The following is a 20037-nucleotide window of genomic DNA, read 5'->3' as shown; positions in this document are numbered from 1 at the left end:
TAATATTTGAGCTGAGGATAGCTTTTCCTGCCCAATGTTCCTGTGTTAATACAGGTGTTCTTCGTCATCATTCATGAGTAGAAAGAACAAACCAGCACAGTTGAACACATCACATCAGACACAGCCCTCAGACCTCAGGAGCTCCAGGTGATATAGACTTCCTAGGTGAAAATTTGAACCTAGGATTTTTGAAACCTCAGTGGATAGAAATAAAAAGGAAAAAAATCAGAAAGATTTTTAAATACATTAGCTACTATCTGGTCTCTGTTTCTCAGGTGTTGGAATCAAGTCTCCTCTAGTGAAAGCTCTTCCTTTGTTCTGAGACAGTCATCAAAATGGAGTTATTTATGCAAATGTAAAGCAAAAATCCATCTTTAACATGGGCTTCACATTATTAGTTTGATATCTCTTTCTGAATTTCTATTATGCTTATGATTGCCATTACCTCATTAACTTTAGACATAACCACCTTTTCATTAAGAAAAATAAAAGATTTAATCCTTATACCATGCCTCCATTCTGAGCAAAGCCTCCATCCTGAAGACAGGTCTGGAAGGGAGTATGTTCACATTTCTGCCTTCTGAGCTTCCAATACAGTAATATCATAATTATTGGCAAAGTCAGTTATCAATGTTACCTTATATGATTTTCATTGCAGCTGAGCCAGGTGGTGTACTAAGATTTCATTTCCTTGATTTGCCCAATTTTCTGTTACTACAGAATCACTAAATTAACTGTTGGTGAAACTTAGCAGCAGAATTGTAAGACATGCTCCTAATTCTGTTTTCAATAAAACATCTAGAATTCTAGCAGTTGGCTTTGATGCAGTCCTCGTTACCAAGGGCTGTGTTTTCCTGCTATAAAATCCTGGTTATTTTCTGGCCTGCTTTTCCTTTCTGGAAGCTTGTCTGTCAGATCTTCTCTTTATCTCGAATATTCTGAAATTAATAATGATGTGCTTTAGTGTGGGCTTTCTCTCTCTCTCTCTCTCTCTCTCTCTCTCTCTGCTGGGCACTGAGTGAGCCCTTTGAAAAACCATGTCTTTTAATTCTGTAAATAAGTTAAAATATTATTTATTGATAAATGCTTCCTCTCCAAGGAATCTGGTGTTTCTTCCAGATTTGGTTTAACCAAACCACCCAATTTCAGTCCACGTCTCACCAAGATACTAGTTGCTTTCGTTGTCTGTGTGCCACTGGGCATATTTCTTTTTAACATTTAGTATTGGGCTTGTTCTGCTCGTTCCTGCATCAATATTTCAATCTTTCAAAAAAAATAACATTCTCTCTTCTGTTGTCTCATATGGAAGTCACTACTAATTGTTCACCAAAGTCTGTTCTGCCCTTCTGTCGTGGTAATTGAACCCCTGCTTTTAACCTGAATGCCTGGTTTAGCAGAAGATGCAAGTGCCCCTCTCGTATCCCCTCATTTTACCATAGTCATGCATACTGGCCCTCACCTGTGTCTGATTATCAGAGGACTACCTTGGGTTGCCAGAGCCCATTCTGCCTGTGTGCCTGGAGAGCTGAAACCCTGTCTTGATCAGTCGGAGTGTGAAATAATGTAGCACCTCGAGATCTGCCTCTGAAATGTGAACATACTCCCTCCAGACCTAACTTCAGGATGGAGGCTTTGCTTAAGATCATTCCTTTACAGGCTTCCTGGTCTGCCTGTTTTTCTTCTCTACCCTTTCCATTTCTTCCTCGTGACACTTAAAAAAAAATCATTTTCACAGGACTCCTCATTTCAGGATCTGCATCTAGGGTACCCAAGCTAAGGTTCATGGCTACTCAGACCCACTTTGTAGCTAGGAGTGGCCATGTAATTAAGTTCTGGCCAATGTAATATACGCGGAAGTGGTGGGTGCAGTTTCCATAGAGAAAAAAGGGCACATGGCCTTTCTCCGCTATACTTTATTTTTTAATGCTGGAATGCAGATAGAATCATGGGCACTAAGGGTCCCTGAGTTGACTGTAGCCATGGGAGTCATGTACATAAAGCAGTAATACAGAAAGAGCAGACTCCTTGACTCTGGTATTGTGTCATCCATGAACTTGCAATCACTTCTCAAAGATGAGAGAAAAAAAGGAGTGTGGTAGTCTCTGTGTAGCTGGCTTTTCCATTACCATACCGTGAGTACATCTCCTCTCCTGGTCTCTCTGTATTTTGGGGTTAATTTATTTTCTCTATGAATTTGACTACTCCGAGGACCTTGTGTAAGTGGTATTAATCCTCTACATTTAACTGTAAGTCCTTGGAGGTGATGATTCAAAGAAGCTAGATCTGCTTTGGCCTGAGAAGATAAAAGGGGGTTCAGTGTTGGAGACAGAGCTGCCCCTCTGCAGAACAGAAACAGCTTTTGAAGAACATCAATCATTTTGACAAAGCAGGAAAGCAATGGAGATGGCATAGGATCTGCTCCCTTCCTGGCATCTGGTGCTGGGCTGGACCACTTCAGAGGGGTGAATCTGACAGTTATTTTTCAAGACACTCAGTAGGATTCTGTGTATAAGCGGAGTTGCCTGGGGCTCTTGTGAATAACATGGGGCTCAGGCTGAGCAAGAGTAATTCAGTTCTGCTCAGCTTGAAACTTACAACCTCTCTGATGCTCCAAGAATTAGACATAATTGGGCTTGGCAGTTTTCCATCATAGTTTCTAACATGTTATAGCTACTATGTAGTGCACTACGTAAAGAAGCTATTGACTTTAACAGATGAATTGATTAGCAAAATGTGGTATATGCATACAATAGAATATTACTCAGCTTTAAAAAAGAAATTTTGACATGCTACAAAATGAATAAATCTTTTTTTAAAAACATTTATTTATTTTTATGTGGTACTGAGGATCAAACCCAGTGCCTCACATATGCTAGGCAAGCGCTCTACCACTGAGCCACAACCCCAGCCCCCGCAAATGGATAAATCTTGTGGATATTATGCTGTTTAATGAGCTCAGTACACAAAGACAAATACTGCATGATTTTTTTTTAATGAGGCTCTTATAGTAGTCAAATCATAAAGACAAATAGAATGGCAGTTGTCAGGGGCTGGGGAAGGGGCAGAGGACATTATGGGGAACCTAGTGGTTAAGCTCCATAGTTACAGTGTCACGGTATAGTTTCAGTTTTACAAGATGAAGACAGTTCTGGCAGTGGGATGGGTAGTAATGGGTGCAACCAATTATGAATGTATTTATTACCACTAAAATGTACCCTCAAAATAGTTAAGATGGTACATTTTGTTATCTGTATTTTACTACAATAAAAAGGAATGAAAAATGACTGGTGTCCTTCTTTGACTGAAACATTGTTATGTGGCTCACAACTGTTACAATATTTGGATTCCAGTGTGGAGTTGCGTAAAATTAAGAAAAACAGCACACAGAAATTGTTGCTTGGGGCTACGGATGTGGCCAGTGGCACAGCACTTGCCTAGCATGCATGAGGCCCTGGGCTCAATCCCCAGCGTAAAAATAAAAATTACCAATGCCCTTTGTCAAGCCTAAAGAACAATTACACAAGCATTTAAAAATCATATCTCAAATAAAAATGTGGACTTCTTAACTTCTTTTGGAAAAGATTGGAGGCGCAGGTAATAATGGAACCTGTGGCAGGAATATCAGTGGGCTCCCTGGTCTGCTGCATCTGTCACTGAAGTGGGGCAAGAACACAGAGCTATGGAGCTTTCCAATGCTCAGTTCTGATTCAGGGCTGAGTGCGGCCTGAAACTGCATTTCAGAAAAGCTCTCAGGTGAAACAGATGCTACTGGCCCTCCAACCACACTGTGAATAGCAAGACTATGAACTTAAAATAAACACAGAGAAAGAAATAAAAAAGCAAACATTCTCTTTATTTAATAGTCTTTGATATTTAAAATACAACTCATCGAATATCCACATCAACAATAGAATCCTTAGCTTTCAACAGTGCTTTGGAAGCCCGGCTTGGAAGGACCAGAGGAAGGCCTGTGTGGAGTAACGGCAAACAACTCTACAAGAGAGGGGCACACACAGAGGGGCTGCAGAGCTGGGTCCTGAGCAAAACAGCACTGCCATAGTGCACTTGTATCATGGCCAAAAGACAATGCCTTTTGTTTCACATGTTTTTTTATACTTGAATTCCAAATATTTCATTTATACAGAACAGTAATTTTAAAAAAATGTATTCATACTAGTCCAGTGTTGTAGAAATTAGGTAACCATGTTTAAATGTTATGATTTCTTCTTTCAAAAAAAAAAACAAACATTAAAAATATCCCAGGAAACATTCAACTTTAAACTATGCAAGAGACAACTGAAAGATGCCTAAACAAATCAGGAGTTTTCACACACATCTCACTAATACTTCCTGCTTCCCATTTTGTCTATGAATCCAGTATTAAAATGTATCAATACACTTATTAAACATACCAATTACCATAAATTTAGAAGTTACATTACTAGCATTAATAATTAAAATGCCAGACCATTTTGGAAAAAATAAAAACAGCAGAAATATTCTTAAAAGAATCAAAATTCAGGAACTAACCATGCCAATCACCTTTTTATTCATGAAAGAATAGAACAAAAGTTTTTATTATTAATAAGACTTTTAAAAAAAACAAAAGTCAATTCATTTCTTTAACAAAAGATGGTTATAAAGGAAATAGGAATGTAGAAAAGGTTTTATTTTGAATAGGAAAAAGTGAAAAATTATTTACACTGCTTAAATGATAATTTTTTTTTCCCCTAATTAGGGTCACATATATCCCATTCTCTATACTTGCTAGAACTCAGAGACAACAAAGAATTCACTTAGAAAATACTGGCCTGAAGCCTTTCCAATTAAAGATAAAATGGGTTTTTTTTGGGGGGAGGGAGAGGAAAAGGAGTGACATCAGGGCTTGGAGTGTACCAGGCAAGGGCTTTACCACTGAGCTTTACTGACCTCCACAGATAGCATTTTTAATAGGTGGTCTCAATATTAATTATTAAATCCTCCTAGTAACTTTTTTTTAAGATGGTGGGATTTAACCCAGGACCTCACACATCTTGGGCAATCACTCTACCATCGAGCCACATCCCTAGCTGGGAATCCTCCTAATAACTTAAAATAGCAAAGTTTTCCAACTTAAGATTTTTAAATTACCACATTTTGATTATGCACTGAATTGATATTTGAATTTGCACAGGTCCAATGACCAGTTTTAAGAATTTTAGTAACTCTTGGCACTAGTGTGATTTAAAAATACTATCAAACATGTAGAACTGAAAATGTGATTTAGGTTCTGACTGGAATAAACTTTATTTTATTCAACTTGCTATTAGATGAATCGTAACTACTAGTAGTTTTTGCTTATAATAAAACTCAACTAGTTCTCATCTTTCTTCATTAACTTTGGCATCATGAATAAAACTTCAATTAAGAAAATCAAGTTTAAAAAAAAAAAAAAAGCACCTCTTAAATCTTCTGTGAATTGTAAATAATTTGGCCAAAATCTTAGAATTTAGAGTTCACCTGCAGCAACCGTTTCAGACAATTTATATTCCTGAATATTTGTATGTTATTTACTATAAAAAGCATATCGATGGTTTTGGATCAGAGATTAGCTACTCTGAATACTTAAAACAGATAATCCCTTAGTAAATCCACAATACCTAAAAATATGAGTGTTATTTCCCAAAGTTTGCTTAAATTTTACTTAAAATATTAGCATCACCACTATACATATTTAATCTTGGTAATACAAATTATACATTAGAAAAATGATACCAATAGTTTAAATATTAAACATTAAGGTGTTCCCAATTGATACAACAGAATGGAAATCTTTATAACTCTCTTAGCAGGACAGTTACTATGAATTTGCTTGCTCCTGACTTTCTTGCAGGTGGCTTACTGGAAGTGGCAGTTCCATAACAATTTTTTTTTTTTTTGATGCTACTGTTATAAGCACTGGCATATTTTCACAGTGGCTCATCAATTAAGATAAATCTAATCATTCAGATAAATTTAGGTCAATCCAAATAAGATGGCAATTGACTGGTGATTCTGGCTCTGCCTGCCAAATATGACAATTTCACAAGAAACTAAACAAACACATCCAGTGTGTGCTCTGCTGTTTTAAAATGTCCCTAATAAACAAAGGTTGACATGCCATACTTTTGTAAGTGCTTTAAGGCATGTAATGCATAAACCTAATAAACTCTAAAGTTAAAACTTTGCTGGTTTTTTACTTTTAAGTAGTTCATCAATTCACTCTGAAAAGTTTAATGCAACTTTTCAAAGAGAAAAAGTAAAGGCCAAATATCCGTGGAAAATATGGCTAGAACACTGGGGGATAATTACATAAATGTTTGGTCTTAAAACGTTTAGCTTTGTGCATTTTGAGGGAGTCTTTGAGCTCTAACATCCCTTGCATTTCTGAAGTTTTATAATTCTGTAACATTTTCAATAGTTAAAACTTCAGATTTTAAAATAAAACTGTCTAATATTGTGTAAAGGAAACTTCAGAAAATAATGACTTAAAAAATCTGTCCTAAGAAAAAGCTATTACATAATCATAAATAAAGATTTTTTTTTATCTCTTTTCAGTTAGCAATAATCCTAACTCAAAAAGCTTTCCCTGATAAAATGTGTGCAGCCACAAACCAGTGGTACAACATGCCATACTTTACTTTTCTAAGTTATCAGCTGAAATTTCTTCTTGAAGTTTAGCTTATGAATAATTCAACATTCAAAAGGGCTTCAAAAAGGGGTGGGGAGCAGATGACAGACACCCATTAAGAGAGACATGGTAAAGTTTTCTTTTTGTTTTGGGGCACTGGGGATTGACCCCAGGGACACTCTACCACTGAACCGCATCCTCAGCCTTTTAATTTTTTTATTCTGAGGCAGGACCTTGCTAAATTACCAAGACTGGTTTCAACTTGTGATTCTCCTGCCTCAGTCTCCCAAGTTGCTAGAATAACAGGCTTGCGCCACTGCACCAGGTGAGACGTGGTTAATTTTCACCAAAATCACACCACTATATTGATCCAGCAAGAAACTCTCTGTGCATCCCAATGTTTATCAAAACTAAGAACTTTCTTATTTACAGACTCATTAAGTACTGTGACTTCAGTAACTCTAAAGCTATTTAAACATGATGCAATGTCAAATCACAGTATAAATTTAAATATATTTTCATTAGTAAACTATTTCATGTTCCATATTACCATCTCTGGCAAGCTTACCTACCTAAAAAATGTGAAGCAGACATCTACATTCCATGATTCAATTGTAAATACAACATAAAGCTCCATCACAAAAGAAAAATTAAAATAAACTATTACTAAAATTGAAGGCCAGATTTTTCTCTATCATACATTCATAGTGGGTACATATGTTAAGCCTCATAACACAAGGAAATGTGCCTGCACACTATGCTTTCGACATTTCCCAACTGGAGAAAAAGGAAATAAGGCGCAGGAGAAAGGGATTACAACAAAGCTGTAAAAGTTCTGACATAATTGAAAAGACATTCATAAAGCATCTGAGAAAGCATGTGCTCACACATTTTTTTTAATGCTCATTTATTCTCAAATACTTGTGTAGAGCTGATTTCAGAATTTAGGAATGCACCGAAGTCATAAAATAATGATCCCATCGTAGAGAGCTTAAAAAACAAAACCTCAGAAAAGATAACCATCTTTCAAAAGAGTTGTAGAAAAATAATAAAATCTAGCTAGCAGAAAAATTGTGAGCCAAGAAAATAACCAGAGAAAACATCCAACTGCACAATACAATTAGGTGTGAGAGAAAGGTTTATCCTTCCAGAACTAATACCGTCATTGAGGCAGACAGACATTTTCCTGAAAGGTTAATTTGGTTCATGAGAAATAAAAGCAGTTATTAGATGATGAAAGACAGCCAAATTACTTACAACCCAACAGAGAAAAGGAGAACAAAATCACATTGAACAAGTTCAGTGGCAAGAGCAAGTTAGTTTGGTCTATAAAAAGAGTCAAGAAAAATATACTAATTTTAGACATGTTAGATATTGCACACACAAAGAGAAAAAGAAACATTTAGAAAACCATTTTAAATTTTTTAATTGCTGACTAGCTTTTGGGCTAGTCTTTGGAGGATCATTATTTAGTGCTTCAACTGATGCATTTTTTCACTTTCTCCTCATTGTGTTTGCAAACCACCTAAAGGTCTTATTTCCTCTGATGAACATTGCTCTTTGACACATTACCAAAATGGACCCTATGCTGTAACCACACAGGACAAGGTTGGAAAGTGTGAATATCTAGATGATTTTTTTTAAAGGTATTATTTTTTTCCTTCTGTTTTCATATTATTTTTAACAGTTTCTAAGGACACGGTCACAGCTGCCTGAAGTGTGTCTTCTTCACTCATGGAATCACCTGTGGGAAAATAAAACACATACATTTCTTAAAAATTTCTAGAAAATTCTTGGTCATCAAAAGATGAACTCTTAGGGAATGTACTTCTGTTTAAACCCTAGTTTCTCTTTTTTTTTTTTTTTTTTTTGTCTTTTTAATTCATATAAAGTAAAATTCACACTTACTTAGTTTTACAATTTTTTTTTTCTTGGTAGCACTGGGGATTTTTTTTTTTTTAAGAATTTAATTCTTTATTTGTGATATCCATAAATGTTGCTATTCTAGATTTCTATTCAGGAAGGCAGTTTTCTCCTATTTTTTTTTTTTTATAAACAACAACTTGAATTCTATCATATGAAAGGGCTACAAATATACACTTGTTAACCAAGCAGAACACAGATATTTTGACTTACTTGCACCTAAGATACCAGTACACACAGCTGGTTCATTAGTTGTAGCACTGGGGATTTAACCCACAAGTGGTATACCTCTAGCCCTCGCCTTTTAAAATAATTTTTATTTTGAACACAGTCTTGCTAAATTGCTAAGGCAGACCTCAAACTTACAATCCTCTTGTCTCAGCCTCCCAAATTGCTGGGATTACAGGTGTGCACCATCAGTCCTGCAGTTTTAAATCTCTGATAGATGCATGGAGTTGTTTAATTAACACTACCAATCAAGATACACACCTGTTTCACTGCCTCCAAAAATTCCTTAGTGATTCCTCTTTGTGGTCAATCCCCAATCCCTAACCCCTAATCCCAGGCAACCACTGATATGTTCTTTGTTGTTTAACCTTGTCACTTCCTCCAAGTCATATGAATAGAAGTATACAGTAAATATGTAGCCTTTTGAATATGGCTATATTTACTGAGCATAATGCATTTAAGATTTATTCTGTGTATCAACAATTCATACTTTCTGGAAAAAATTTGATTTTGAAATAAATTGTCAATTCACAGAAAGTTGCAAAATTACATAGTTATGTACCCTTCAGCCCAACTTCACCCAAGCTACATTTTATAGAACTAAAGCTCAGCCAGACATGGTGGTGCATGCCTGTAATCCTAGGGGATTGGGAGGCTAAGACAGGAGGATCATAACTTCAAGGTCAGCCTTAGCAACTTAGTGAGAACCTGTTTCAAAATAAAAACAACAAAAAAAATTATACCAGGCTGGGATGTGGCTCACATCCCCTTGGTTCAATTCCAGTACCAAAAAAAAAAAAAAAAAAAATCCCAATCCAGATATTGACATTAGTGCACTGTGTGTAGTTCTACATGACATTACATTACACATATGAATGCATGTAACCATCACCACCATAATCAGGAAAACAGACTTGGGGGGCCCAGGGTAGCCCATGGAAGAGCGTACTTGCCTAGCACGCATGAGGCCCTGAGTTTGATCCCCAGTACTGCAAAACCAAATGACCAAAAGACATGGAACCACTCCAGTACCACAAAGATTTCCTTCCTGCCAATGCTTTATAGTCACCCTTATCCCTTTTCTACCCTCTCCCTAACTGTTGGCAACCTCTAATTCGTTCTCTATGTCCATATATTTGTGCTTTTTGGAATGTTGTGCAAATGGAATCATACAGTTGGAGACCTTTGTAGATTTTTTTTTTTTTTTCCCCACTCAGCACAATGCTCCTGAGAGATCCCTTTAAGTCCCTGCAGTTGGTTTCTTTTTGACTCTGGGATTACATTCCATGGTATAGATACACTATGCTTAGCCATTCACCCATGTAGGACATCTTGGTTATTTCCAGTTTTTATTATTACAAAGTTGCAATGAACATTTGTGTGCAGGTTTTTGGACATAAATTTTCATTTCTGAATTAATGCCCAGGAATGTAAATGCTGGGTCATATGGTCAGTGTATATTCAGTGTTTTAAAAAATGGTCAAATTATATTCCAAAGTTGTCTGGGCCAGTTAAAAGTAAATGTAGAAAGCTCCCTTTCTCTTTTTATCCCTTGACCCGCCCTCATTTGTAACATATAATTGCCTTCAAATATTTTCTTTTTTTTTTAATTTATTTTTTTAGTTATATATGGACACAATATCTTTATTTTGTTTATTTATTTTTATGTGGTGTTGAGGATCGAACAGGGTCTCTCACGTGCAAGGCGAGCGCTCTACCTCTGAGCCATAACCCCAGCCCCCAAATATTTTCTTTATATCACTGAAAACCAAATCAATTATTATAATTCTTGATTCAATCATTAAGCATAATTTAGAAAATACAAGAGGAGGAGAAAGTCTATTGTGTCTGCCATTCTCTATTTTTCCTTCCTGATATTTCTTTATTACTTATTTTCTGAACTTGACAGGTCTACTGGAGGCAAGAATATCTTCACTTCCCCTTTATTCCTGAAGGATATTTCACTGGCTATAGAATTTGTGTATAGTTTTTCTTTCAGTACTTGGAAGAATGTTGTCTACTTCTTTCTGGCCTCCATGATTTCCATGACACGTCGTGGTATAAATTTAGGGGTTTATCTTATGTAAAGTTCATTCAGCTTCTTCAATTTCTAGTGTTCTGTCTTTGTCAAATTTTGGAAATTTTCAACCATCATTTCTATAGAAACTTTTTCATCTTCACCCTCTTTCTCTCCCATGATACAAATGTTAGGTCTTTTGTTAGTGTGCTACAGATCTCTAATGCTCTGTCCATTTTTTCCAGTCTGTTTTCTCTGTGTTGCTCAGAATAAGTAATCTCTTCTCTTCTTTTCTGCTACTGGGAATTGAACCTAGGAGCACTTAAACGCTGAGCCACATACCCAGCCCTTTTCTTAAAATTTTGAGACAGTTTAGGGCTTGCTGAGGCTGGCTTTGAACTTCTGATCATCCTGCTTCAGCCTCCCAAATCACTGGCATTACAGGTGTGCACCACCACGCCCGTCTGAAGAGGTAATTTCTATTGTTCTGTCTGGTTAGCAGCCACTTTTGGCTATAAATAGCAGCTTCTGGGGGGCTTTTCTCTTGGTCTGTGCCTATGGCTTCTCTGCACCAAGTTCAGCACATCTGAGGCAAAACAGAAAATCCAGACCATTCATGACCATGTTACTCTCTGATCCTGAGGTCCCTAACCAACTGTCTCTTCTCTGCTTTTGAGGTTCTTGTTTGTTTTACACAAGTATCCAGGTTCTTCACTTCACACAGCAGGAGGAATGAGAAAAAGCACAAGTTCATTCCTTTTAGTCTTCAGTTGTTTGGATACATCTGTGTGAGCACCCATTCTCCACATGAAGGCCACCTGTAGGCAGCTTCCAATTTAGGGCCACAATGAATCCAGCTGCTATATACAACCACTTGTAAGTTTTGTGTAAATTTTCTCTCTTTTGATTACATAGCGAGGTGTTAAGACTCCTGGGTCACATGGTTAAGTATACCATATAAGTATATAAAAAATGCCACACTGTTTTCCAAAGCATGGAAAACATCTTACATTCCCACTAATAGTCCCAGTTGCTCTGAGCCTTGCCAGTATTTAATATCATTTGCTTTATTTGTTCATAAAGTCATTCTTTCCATTCTTTTTTTTTAAATTTTTTTTTAGTTGTAGATGGACACAAACCTTTATTTTATTTATTTTTATATGGTGCTAAGGATCAAACCCAGTGCCTCACACATGCTAGGCAAGCATTCTACCACTGAGCCACAACCCCAGCCACAAACCATTCTTACAGGTATGTCACAGTATCTCATTGTGGGGTTTTTTTGTTCTGTTTTGTTTTGTTTTTGGTACTGGGGATTGAACTCAGGCATACTCGGCCACTGAGCCACATCCCCAGCCTGATTTTGTATTTTATTTAGAGACAGGGTCTCACTGAGTTGCTTAGTGCCTCACTTTTGCTGAGGCTGGCTTTGAACTCGTGATCCTCCTGCCTCAGCCTGCCAAGCCACTGAGATTATACGCATGCACCACCACACAGCTGGCTGTGATTTTTTTTTAATACTTTTTAATTGTAGATGGACACAATACCTTTATTTTATTTACTTATTTTTATGTGGTGCTGAGGATCAAAGCCAGTGCCCGACATGTGCTAGGTGAGTCCTCTACCACTGAGTCACAACCCCAGCCCCATCACTGTTTTTTGGGTTTTAAAAAAATATATTTTAGTTGTAGATGGACACAATACCTTTATTTCATTTGTTTATTTTTATGTGGTGCCAGGGATCGAACCCAGTGCCTCATGCATGCTAGGCAAGCACTCTACCACTGAGCCAAAACCCTGGCCCGTCACTGTGGTTTTATTGTGCCTTTCTCTAGTGACTAGTGATACTAACCATTTTCATTGTGCTGCTTATTACTGTGTTATTTGGTGAAATGTGTTTTCAAATTCTTCATCTATTTATTTGAGTTATTTTCTTACTGTATAGTTTTGAGAGTTCTCTGCAGGTTCCCCTTACAAATCCTTTGTCAGATACAGCTTCCTTTTCATTCAACTTCTACTACCAACATTTGGCCAATGTTTAAGAACTATTAAGCCTGCTGATCTTTGGATTACACTCAAATGTTTTTTAGTTTTCTAGGTAATAAACTGTATTTATTTTCCATCTATTAATATTTACTATCTCTGAGGAGTTTTTGGAGAATATACTAATTACTGTGAAGTTGCATGTACTATGTTTATAATTTTAAAACCAAATATTCTTTGAGTACTCTAGTCTGCCTACTCTATAGACCAGGGAAAGTTAGAGTACAAATTCAATTAACAGTTTTAACAGGACTAAAGAGGAAAGAGAACATATGAAGCAAAAATCACATGGAGGGCTGGGGTTGTGGCTCAGTGGTAGAGGACTTGCCTAGCACGTGTGAGGCACTGAGTTTGAATCTCAGGACCACATAAAAATAAATGAAGTTATTAACAAAATCACATGGAGTTTGTGTATCAAATAGAGCATGCAAGTAACAAATGTGATGATTACTAATCAGAGATCCAAACCTTGATCACTCCCACGTGCTCCTGAACTTGTGGTTGGCCTTTCACATGGATGTGAGACCTGTCCTGGTGGATCTACTTGCTGCTGCTGCTGCTGCTTCTGCTGTTGTTGCTGCTGTTGCCTGAAACATTTGAAAGTGAATGTGTATTAAATAATGATCTAAAACCAAATAAACAGGAGAAAATCTTTCACATGAAAAACTGTTCCATAAATCAAAAAATAATCACTGTCATGAACACCACAAAATGCAGCAAGAATAACTGGTCTGATAATTAAGTATTCATACTAGGAAACCTATATATAAAATTTGAATTTATCAGACCAATTAAGAGATAGGTACTTCCACCACAAAATAACTTATCATACAAGATTCACTGGTAGTTATTCTTATGAAAATGAGAATTGGTTTACAGATCCTTAATATTGTTTGAAGTCACTGAAAACGGACTCTGAGAAATCACCTTGCAATAGCATGCAAATTAACATGATCTTTTCCCTTCTTGTCCTTCAGGTCTTTCTGAGTTTAAACATCTCCAGAGAAGCCTTTAAACACCCACCTGAAGTAGCCTCCTGGTGTTCTACCTCATTACTTCATTTTGTTTATTTTCATTACTTCATTTTAATCCTCAGTATAAACTTACTACCATCTGATATTCTTCTCTTTAGTTTCTTTCTTGGGGAATAAGCTAGCAAGAATACAAACCTAGTCCTGTTTATCTATTTCTCTAGTGCCTAACACTGTGTCTGTCACATAGTAAACATTTATCAGATACTTGATGAATTAAAGACACGAAAACAACTATAAAACATATATTATCAAGCTTTCAGTAGTAGACTGTATTGCAATAAGTTCTTCTGTATTTTTTAAAGTAAAAATAATGTCATAAAATCCATATTTTTTAACATGGAAACATGCCAGTTATAGGACTGCAACTGGGTGGAGTGGCACACACCTCAGTCCCAGCTATTTGGGAAGCTGAGGCAGGAAGGAGGATCCCTTGAGGCCAGAAGTTTGAGACCAGCCTGGGCAACACTGTGAGATCCTATCTCCAACAAACAGGCAACAGGTAGTAGGAGTGTATCTTTGTATTTAGAAAATACACACTGAAGCACTGAGACACAATGAGAAATAATGCAAGTTTTTCCCAAATGGTTCAGAAAGGTCAACAGCTGGAAAATCTGGGTGCAGGGAACTGAAGGGATAAGGAGCCCTATGTACTATTTCTGCTTTTATGTATGTCTGAAATTATTTCATATGTAAAAACACATACACAGAATACTAAAAAAACATATATTTTATAAATGGCTGAGAATCTGAAGTCATATTTTAAAAGGAACCAGAATTTTAAAACTATCAGCAACACTATTAATAGAATGGCATATTTTTTCCCCCGGTGTGCCTCTCAATCTTGAATTTTAAATGTGAGCAACAAAGAAAATTCCACCAATGGTAACTCGATTTCTTCCTGATGGCCTGAGATAGAATGCTGATGCAGCACAGGTGTATGACCTGCCGATGTTCATGGCTAATGGTGCATGCGTGGGCAGCATGCTCCACTAGCATGTCCTGGTTCTGAGCCACGGCATGAGACAGACAGACTTCTCGGGAATTTCTGGCACATCAGATAGCTTCCATGCCTTCTCTCTTCTACTCAAGAATGAATGTCGGAATGCAAGAAAGTGATAGGACAGATAGCAACTTCAGAGGGATAACCTTTATCCTACTTCTTATTTTTAAAATAATATTAATGACATTAATAATTGCACATATTTATGGGGTTATTCTACTTTTAATTGATGAAAATGAAAAGAAAAACAACTGCCAACTTTGAAACAATCTTGACACCTTTCAGCCTCGAAGACACGGAGATGGAACATGTTCAAACAGCACTCAGCATCCATTCCCACTGTGCATTCTAATGTGCCTTTAGTATTACAGAGGCCACCAAGCTAAAACCCGCAAGACCAACACTCCTTTACAGATAGGATCCTAGTTACAAATTAAGCCTTAGTATGAGATTATAAAGGCAGAAATGAGGTACAGCCATCTTCTTGCTACCTTGGCTGCTCTCTGCTGGTAAGCAAAGTTATGGAGATACAGTCCCTGAATCCTGTTACATGGCTGTCACTGTGGAGGCCAGACTTCATGCTCCCAGGTCCATGTAGGTGCAGCAGTGGCTTCCTGACCCTGGGATCACAGCTGTAACACTGTGTTCTTAAACTCAATATCCTGAATTGGGCCAGGCACGGTGGCACACGCCTGTAATCCCAGCAGCTCAGGAGGCCAAGGCAGGAGGAGCATGGGTTCAAAGCCAGCCTCAGCAATTTAGCGAGGTACTAAGCAACTCAGTGAGACCCTGTCTCTAATAAAATACAAAATAGGGCTAGGGATGTAGCTCAGTGGTCAAGTGCCCCTGAGTTCAAACCCTGGTATCCTCCTCCGACAAAAATCCTGATTTGCCATCGTCCCAACAGGGCAGGAGTTTCAACTATTGCCAGAGGTGGACTGTGGTATTCTGGAGGCCTAGAATACCACACCTCCCACTTTTCCTGAGACTTTACGCCACTAATTTCTGTATTGAATACTACTCTATTTAAACACCCCTAATAGTTTCTGCTTCTTAAATTGAACACTGTCAAATTATGCCATGCCACTGAAGTGATGGCTCAGAAAAGCCACCGCAGACTACCTGAAAGAGCTGCTCAGCTTCACAAATCTCATCTTCAGCCTGCATGCCTTCACTCCAGCCTCCACCATGTCCATCAGGGTGACCCAGAAGTCCTACTCAGTGTCCACCTCTGGCTCCAGGGCCTCCAGTAGCCACTTACACATACATGAGTGTACCTGGTATGCATATCAACTCTTCCAGCTTCTCCTGGGTGGGCAGCAGGAGCAGCTTCTGGGGCAGACTGTGTGCTGGCAGAGGTCTAGCCAGTGGCCATGGCAAGGTTGGTGATATGGGGGGGCATCACAAACATAACAGTGGACCACAGAGTGCTGAGGCCCCTCAAACTGGAGATGGATCCCAACATCCAGGCCATGCATATTCAGGAAGAGAAATAGATCAAAACTCCCAACAAATTTGCTGCCTTCATTGATAATGTATGGTTCCTAGAGCAGAAAATGCTGGAGACCATGTGGAGTCTCCTGCAGCAGCAGAAGATAGCTCAGAGTGACATGGACAACATGTTTAAGAGCCACACTGACAATCTTCAATAGCAGCTGGAGTCAATGGGCCTGGAGAAGTTGAAGCTGGAGGCAGAGCTCGGCGGTGTGCAGAGAAGGTGGAAGACTTCAAGAATAAATATGAGAATAAGATCAATAAGCATGCAGAGATGGAGAACCGGTGTCCTCATCAGGAAGGATGGGGATGAGGATTCTAAGAACAAGATACAGCTGGAATCTCATCTGGAAGGGCTGACTGATGAGATCAACTTCCTCAGGCAGCCATATGAAAAGAAGATCAGAACATGCATCTCTGTGGTACTGTCCGTGAACCCCAGCACTCCCTGGACATGGACAGCAACATCGCAAGGTCCTCACTCAGAACAAGGCCACAATGAAACAGCCTGCTGATCTCTGAGATGAACTTCAACATCAGCCACCTCTGGGCAGAAAGTGAGGCCTTCAAATGTCAGAGGATATACCTGGAGGCTGCCCCTGCTGGTGCTGGACAAGGTAGGGAGACGGATAGTAAGGGTGCCAAGGCCAAGCCAGCTAGCTGGGGCCACCCTATGGCAGGCCAAGCAAGACATGACATGACAACTGTGTGAGTACAGGAGCTTATGAATGTGACACTGGTCCTGGATGCAGAACGTAAGTCTCCTTATGATGGGGCTGAGTGCCTTCCAGTCCAGCTCCACCTCTGGTAGGGGGTCCAGGTCCTTCAGCTGTACCAAAGCCATGGGTGGGGAAAAGACTGAGACCTACAATGAGAAGCTAGTGACGAAGTCCTCTGCCTTCTCAAGTCTCTTCCCAGCCTCCCCAAGTCTCTTCCCAGCCTCCCCAAGTCCCTTCCCAGCCTTCCCTCTCCTGTAGCTGTGGTGGAGCCTACAGGGGAGACACCTATATAGAGGAATACAGAGAACAAGAGACCCACCCACCTAAGGCTCAGTCCTGGTACTCAGCTCCACCCTGGGCGGAGGTCTACTGCACCCTCTCTTGTCCATGCCCTCAATCCAAAACCAATTCATTTGTTTTTTCCAAAACAAAACCTCAACTGGCTCTGTCAACTGAGGGGAAGAAAAAATGTCACAGCAAACTATGGCCATGGAAATAATATTTGTGTCCTTCCTTGTAGGGAAACTGCCTTTAGGCAACAGAAAAAAATCTGCATTGTTGCAAACTATACCTGGAGAACACATTAGTAATAAAATACAATTTACAAAACAGTTTATACCCACTGCTTAATCTGATCCTCATAACACACAAGTTAAAGCAGACTTTATAGTGACATGGCTGATACAGTAGAATTTTGCTTGGGATTTTTTCGACAAGTAATTTAGAAATTACTGCTGGAAAAAAATGTCCTGGCTATGAAAATATTATTTAGCAAATCTTAAACTACAAATTTGTAGTAGGTAGATTTTTAACAGTATTTTTTACATAAGAAAGAAATCTTATAGTATGCTTTATGCACAAGTACTGTGGTTACTATACTAATTATGAAGCTTCAAATATTCAACGGGAAGTGGGGAACCCTATAAAACTTTATGAATAACAAGTTAGCACCAGTATCAGTTTAGGGAGATTGAGAGAGAACAGTTAGCTTGATGAGCTTTGAACAAGTGCCCTGAGCTAGAGAGATAAGGACCCATCCAGGATAAGTAATCAGGAATTCTAGTGAAAGGCAAATATTAGTTTCTCAGTTCTTTAAGTCATTTTATAAAGTTCTGAATGCTAGCCAATGTTAAAAACAAACATCAAAAAGTTCAACTCTTAAACTCAGCAACATGTGACTATGTGAAAATATTCTCTAACATTTCAAGTTCTCACTAGTATTTTCAAAGTTAAACCAGGAGGCAGAGGACAAAGGCTAAAGCTGACAACCATCTTTAATCCACAATGTACTATCCTCCAATTAGAAGGAGGCACACCAATACCTGAACGTTTTAAAAAGGGTGCAAGGTTGACCTAAATGTCCGTTTTACTAAAAACAAAACAAAACAAAAAAAAAACCTAGTTATTACTTTTGAATTTTGCTTGTTATAATTACTCAGCCATTACTAAGTTATCTTCACTACTATTAAAAGAAAAATTGATGGATAGTTTCACATTTTTAATCCAAAAAAAGTCTTAAAAAGGTGAAATGTAAATAAAAGATGGGTTTATTTTTATACTTGAAATGTTTTCGTTTTCTTAGGTGTACTGTGAATTTTGTAGTTTTTCTATAAGGTATGTCTACAAAGAACTGGGTGAGGTGTTGCTTGCCTGTAATCCCAGCAGCTTGGGAGGCTGAGGCAGGAGGAAAATGAGTTCAAAGCCACCTCAGCAACTTAGCAAGGCCCTGAGCAACTCTACAAGACCCTGTGTCTAAATAGAAAATAAACAGGTCTTGGGCGCTGGGGTCATATCTCAGTGGTAGAGCGCTTGCCTAGCCTGTGTTGAGGCACTGGGTTCAATTCTCAGTACCACATATAAAGTTAAGGTTCATCAACATCTAAAAAATATATATAAACTTTCATTTAAAAAATTATTATTATTATTATTTTAATTAGAAGGTCTGGGGAAGTAGCTCAGTCGTTAAGTGTCCTGGATTCAATCTCTGGTACCAAAAAAAAAGTATGTCTATTTGGATCATCTGATTCTGGACAAAAGAAAAAAGGTCTGAAATAAACATGGTAGAAGTATCATGTGAGAACTATTCTGAAAAACACTTTATTTAGAAATCTGTACTGAGGACTTAACCTTAAAAATGATCTCATACACTAATCCAGTATCTGACATCTGAGAATGCGATGAGAAAGAAGCAGAGTCAGTACAAGGATTGTTCACTACACCCAAAGTCCTAACAGCAAAAACCAAAAGGTTTATAAATAAATTATGATATACTCATTCACTTTATGAAACATCATGCACTCTAGTATATAAAGAATATTACTGTCATGGGAAAAGGTTTTAACATATAGTATGTATGTCTTTATGTGAACAGAAAACAATGTGCCCAAATACTGATATTGGTTATTGAAAGACGGTGGGAATATACTTTCTTTTAATTTTGGAATTTCTTAAAATACATTTTCTAGAATATTAGTTTCATCCACTTAAGTAATTTTAGGTTATTTTTAACACTAGATATTTGATGGTATAGAATTATTGTTAATTATGTGATGATTATTTTGTGACAACAGCATTTAGCTACATATTTTTTAGAGACATTTTAAATTTATGAACCAGATAATATAAATTAAATAATATGATGACAAAATACTCCAAGCCTGGGGACAGAAGAGTAGGAAAGAACTGAGAGCTGGGAGCATAAAATAATGAGGTTGCTCATGTGCTAATATTTGTTAAATCTGAATAAATGAGTTCATTATGCTAGTTTCTCCATATATGTATAAATCTGAAGTTTATCAAAATTAAAAATTAATTTTATAATTAAAATGTGAAAAGCACTACATCACTGAATAAAGACTAGAAATATCTCACATTAACAGGATGTCAGTTGATCAGAACTTTCCTTCATATACTTCTGAGTTGTGACTTAA

General features: G+C 37.7%; 1 protein-coding gene across 5 annotated transcripts in view; it reads right to left on the bottom strand.

Annotated features, from left to right (window-relative positions):
- Positions 1–3832: 3832 nt before the first annotated feature.
- The window catches only part of Atxn3 (ataxin 3), a 40193-nt gene continuing 23988 nt past the window's right edge, over positions 3833–20037 (bottom strand). For 4 of the 5 annotated variants that reach the window (XM_027931710.2, XM_027931711.2, XM_071607591.1 and 1 more), the window contains 2 exons: positions 13329–13447; positions 3833–8393 (listed from right to left, as the gene is read on the bottom strand). In XM_027931710.2, coding sequence (XP_027787511.2) covers positions 8299–8393; positions 13329–13447 — 214 coding nt within the window. In that variant the 3' untranslated portion in view covers positions 3833–8298. Of the gene's footprint in view, positions 8394–13328; positions 13448–19660; positions 20033–20037 lie in introns of those variants that run through there. The other variant, XM_071607592.1, reaches the window with a different exon arrangement.

Source organism: Marmota flaviventris, chromosome 2 (genome assembly GCF_047511675.1).
Source record: "Marmota flaviventris isolate mMarFla1 chromosome 2, mMarFla1.hap1, whole genome shotgun sequence".
Lineage (NCBI taxonomy): Eukaryota > Metazoa > Chordata > Mammalia > Rodentia > Sciuridae > Marmota > Marmota flaviventris.
This window is presented reverse-complemented; position numbering and strand designations above follow the sequence as displayed.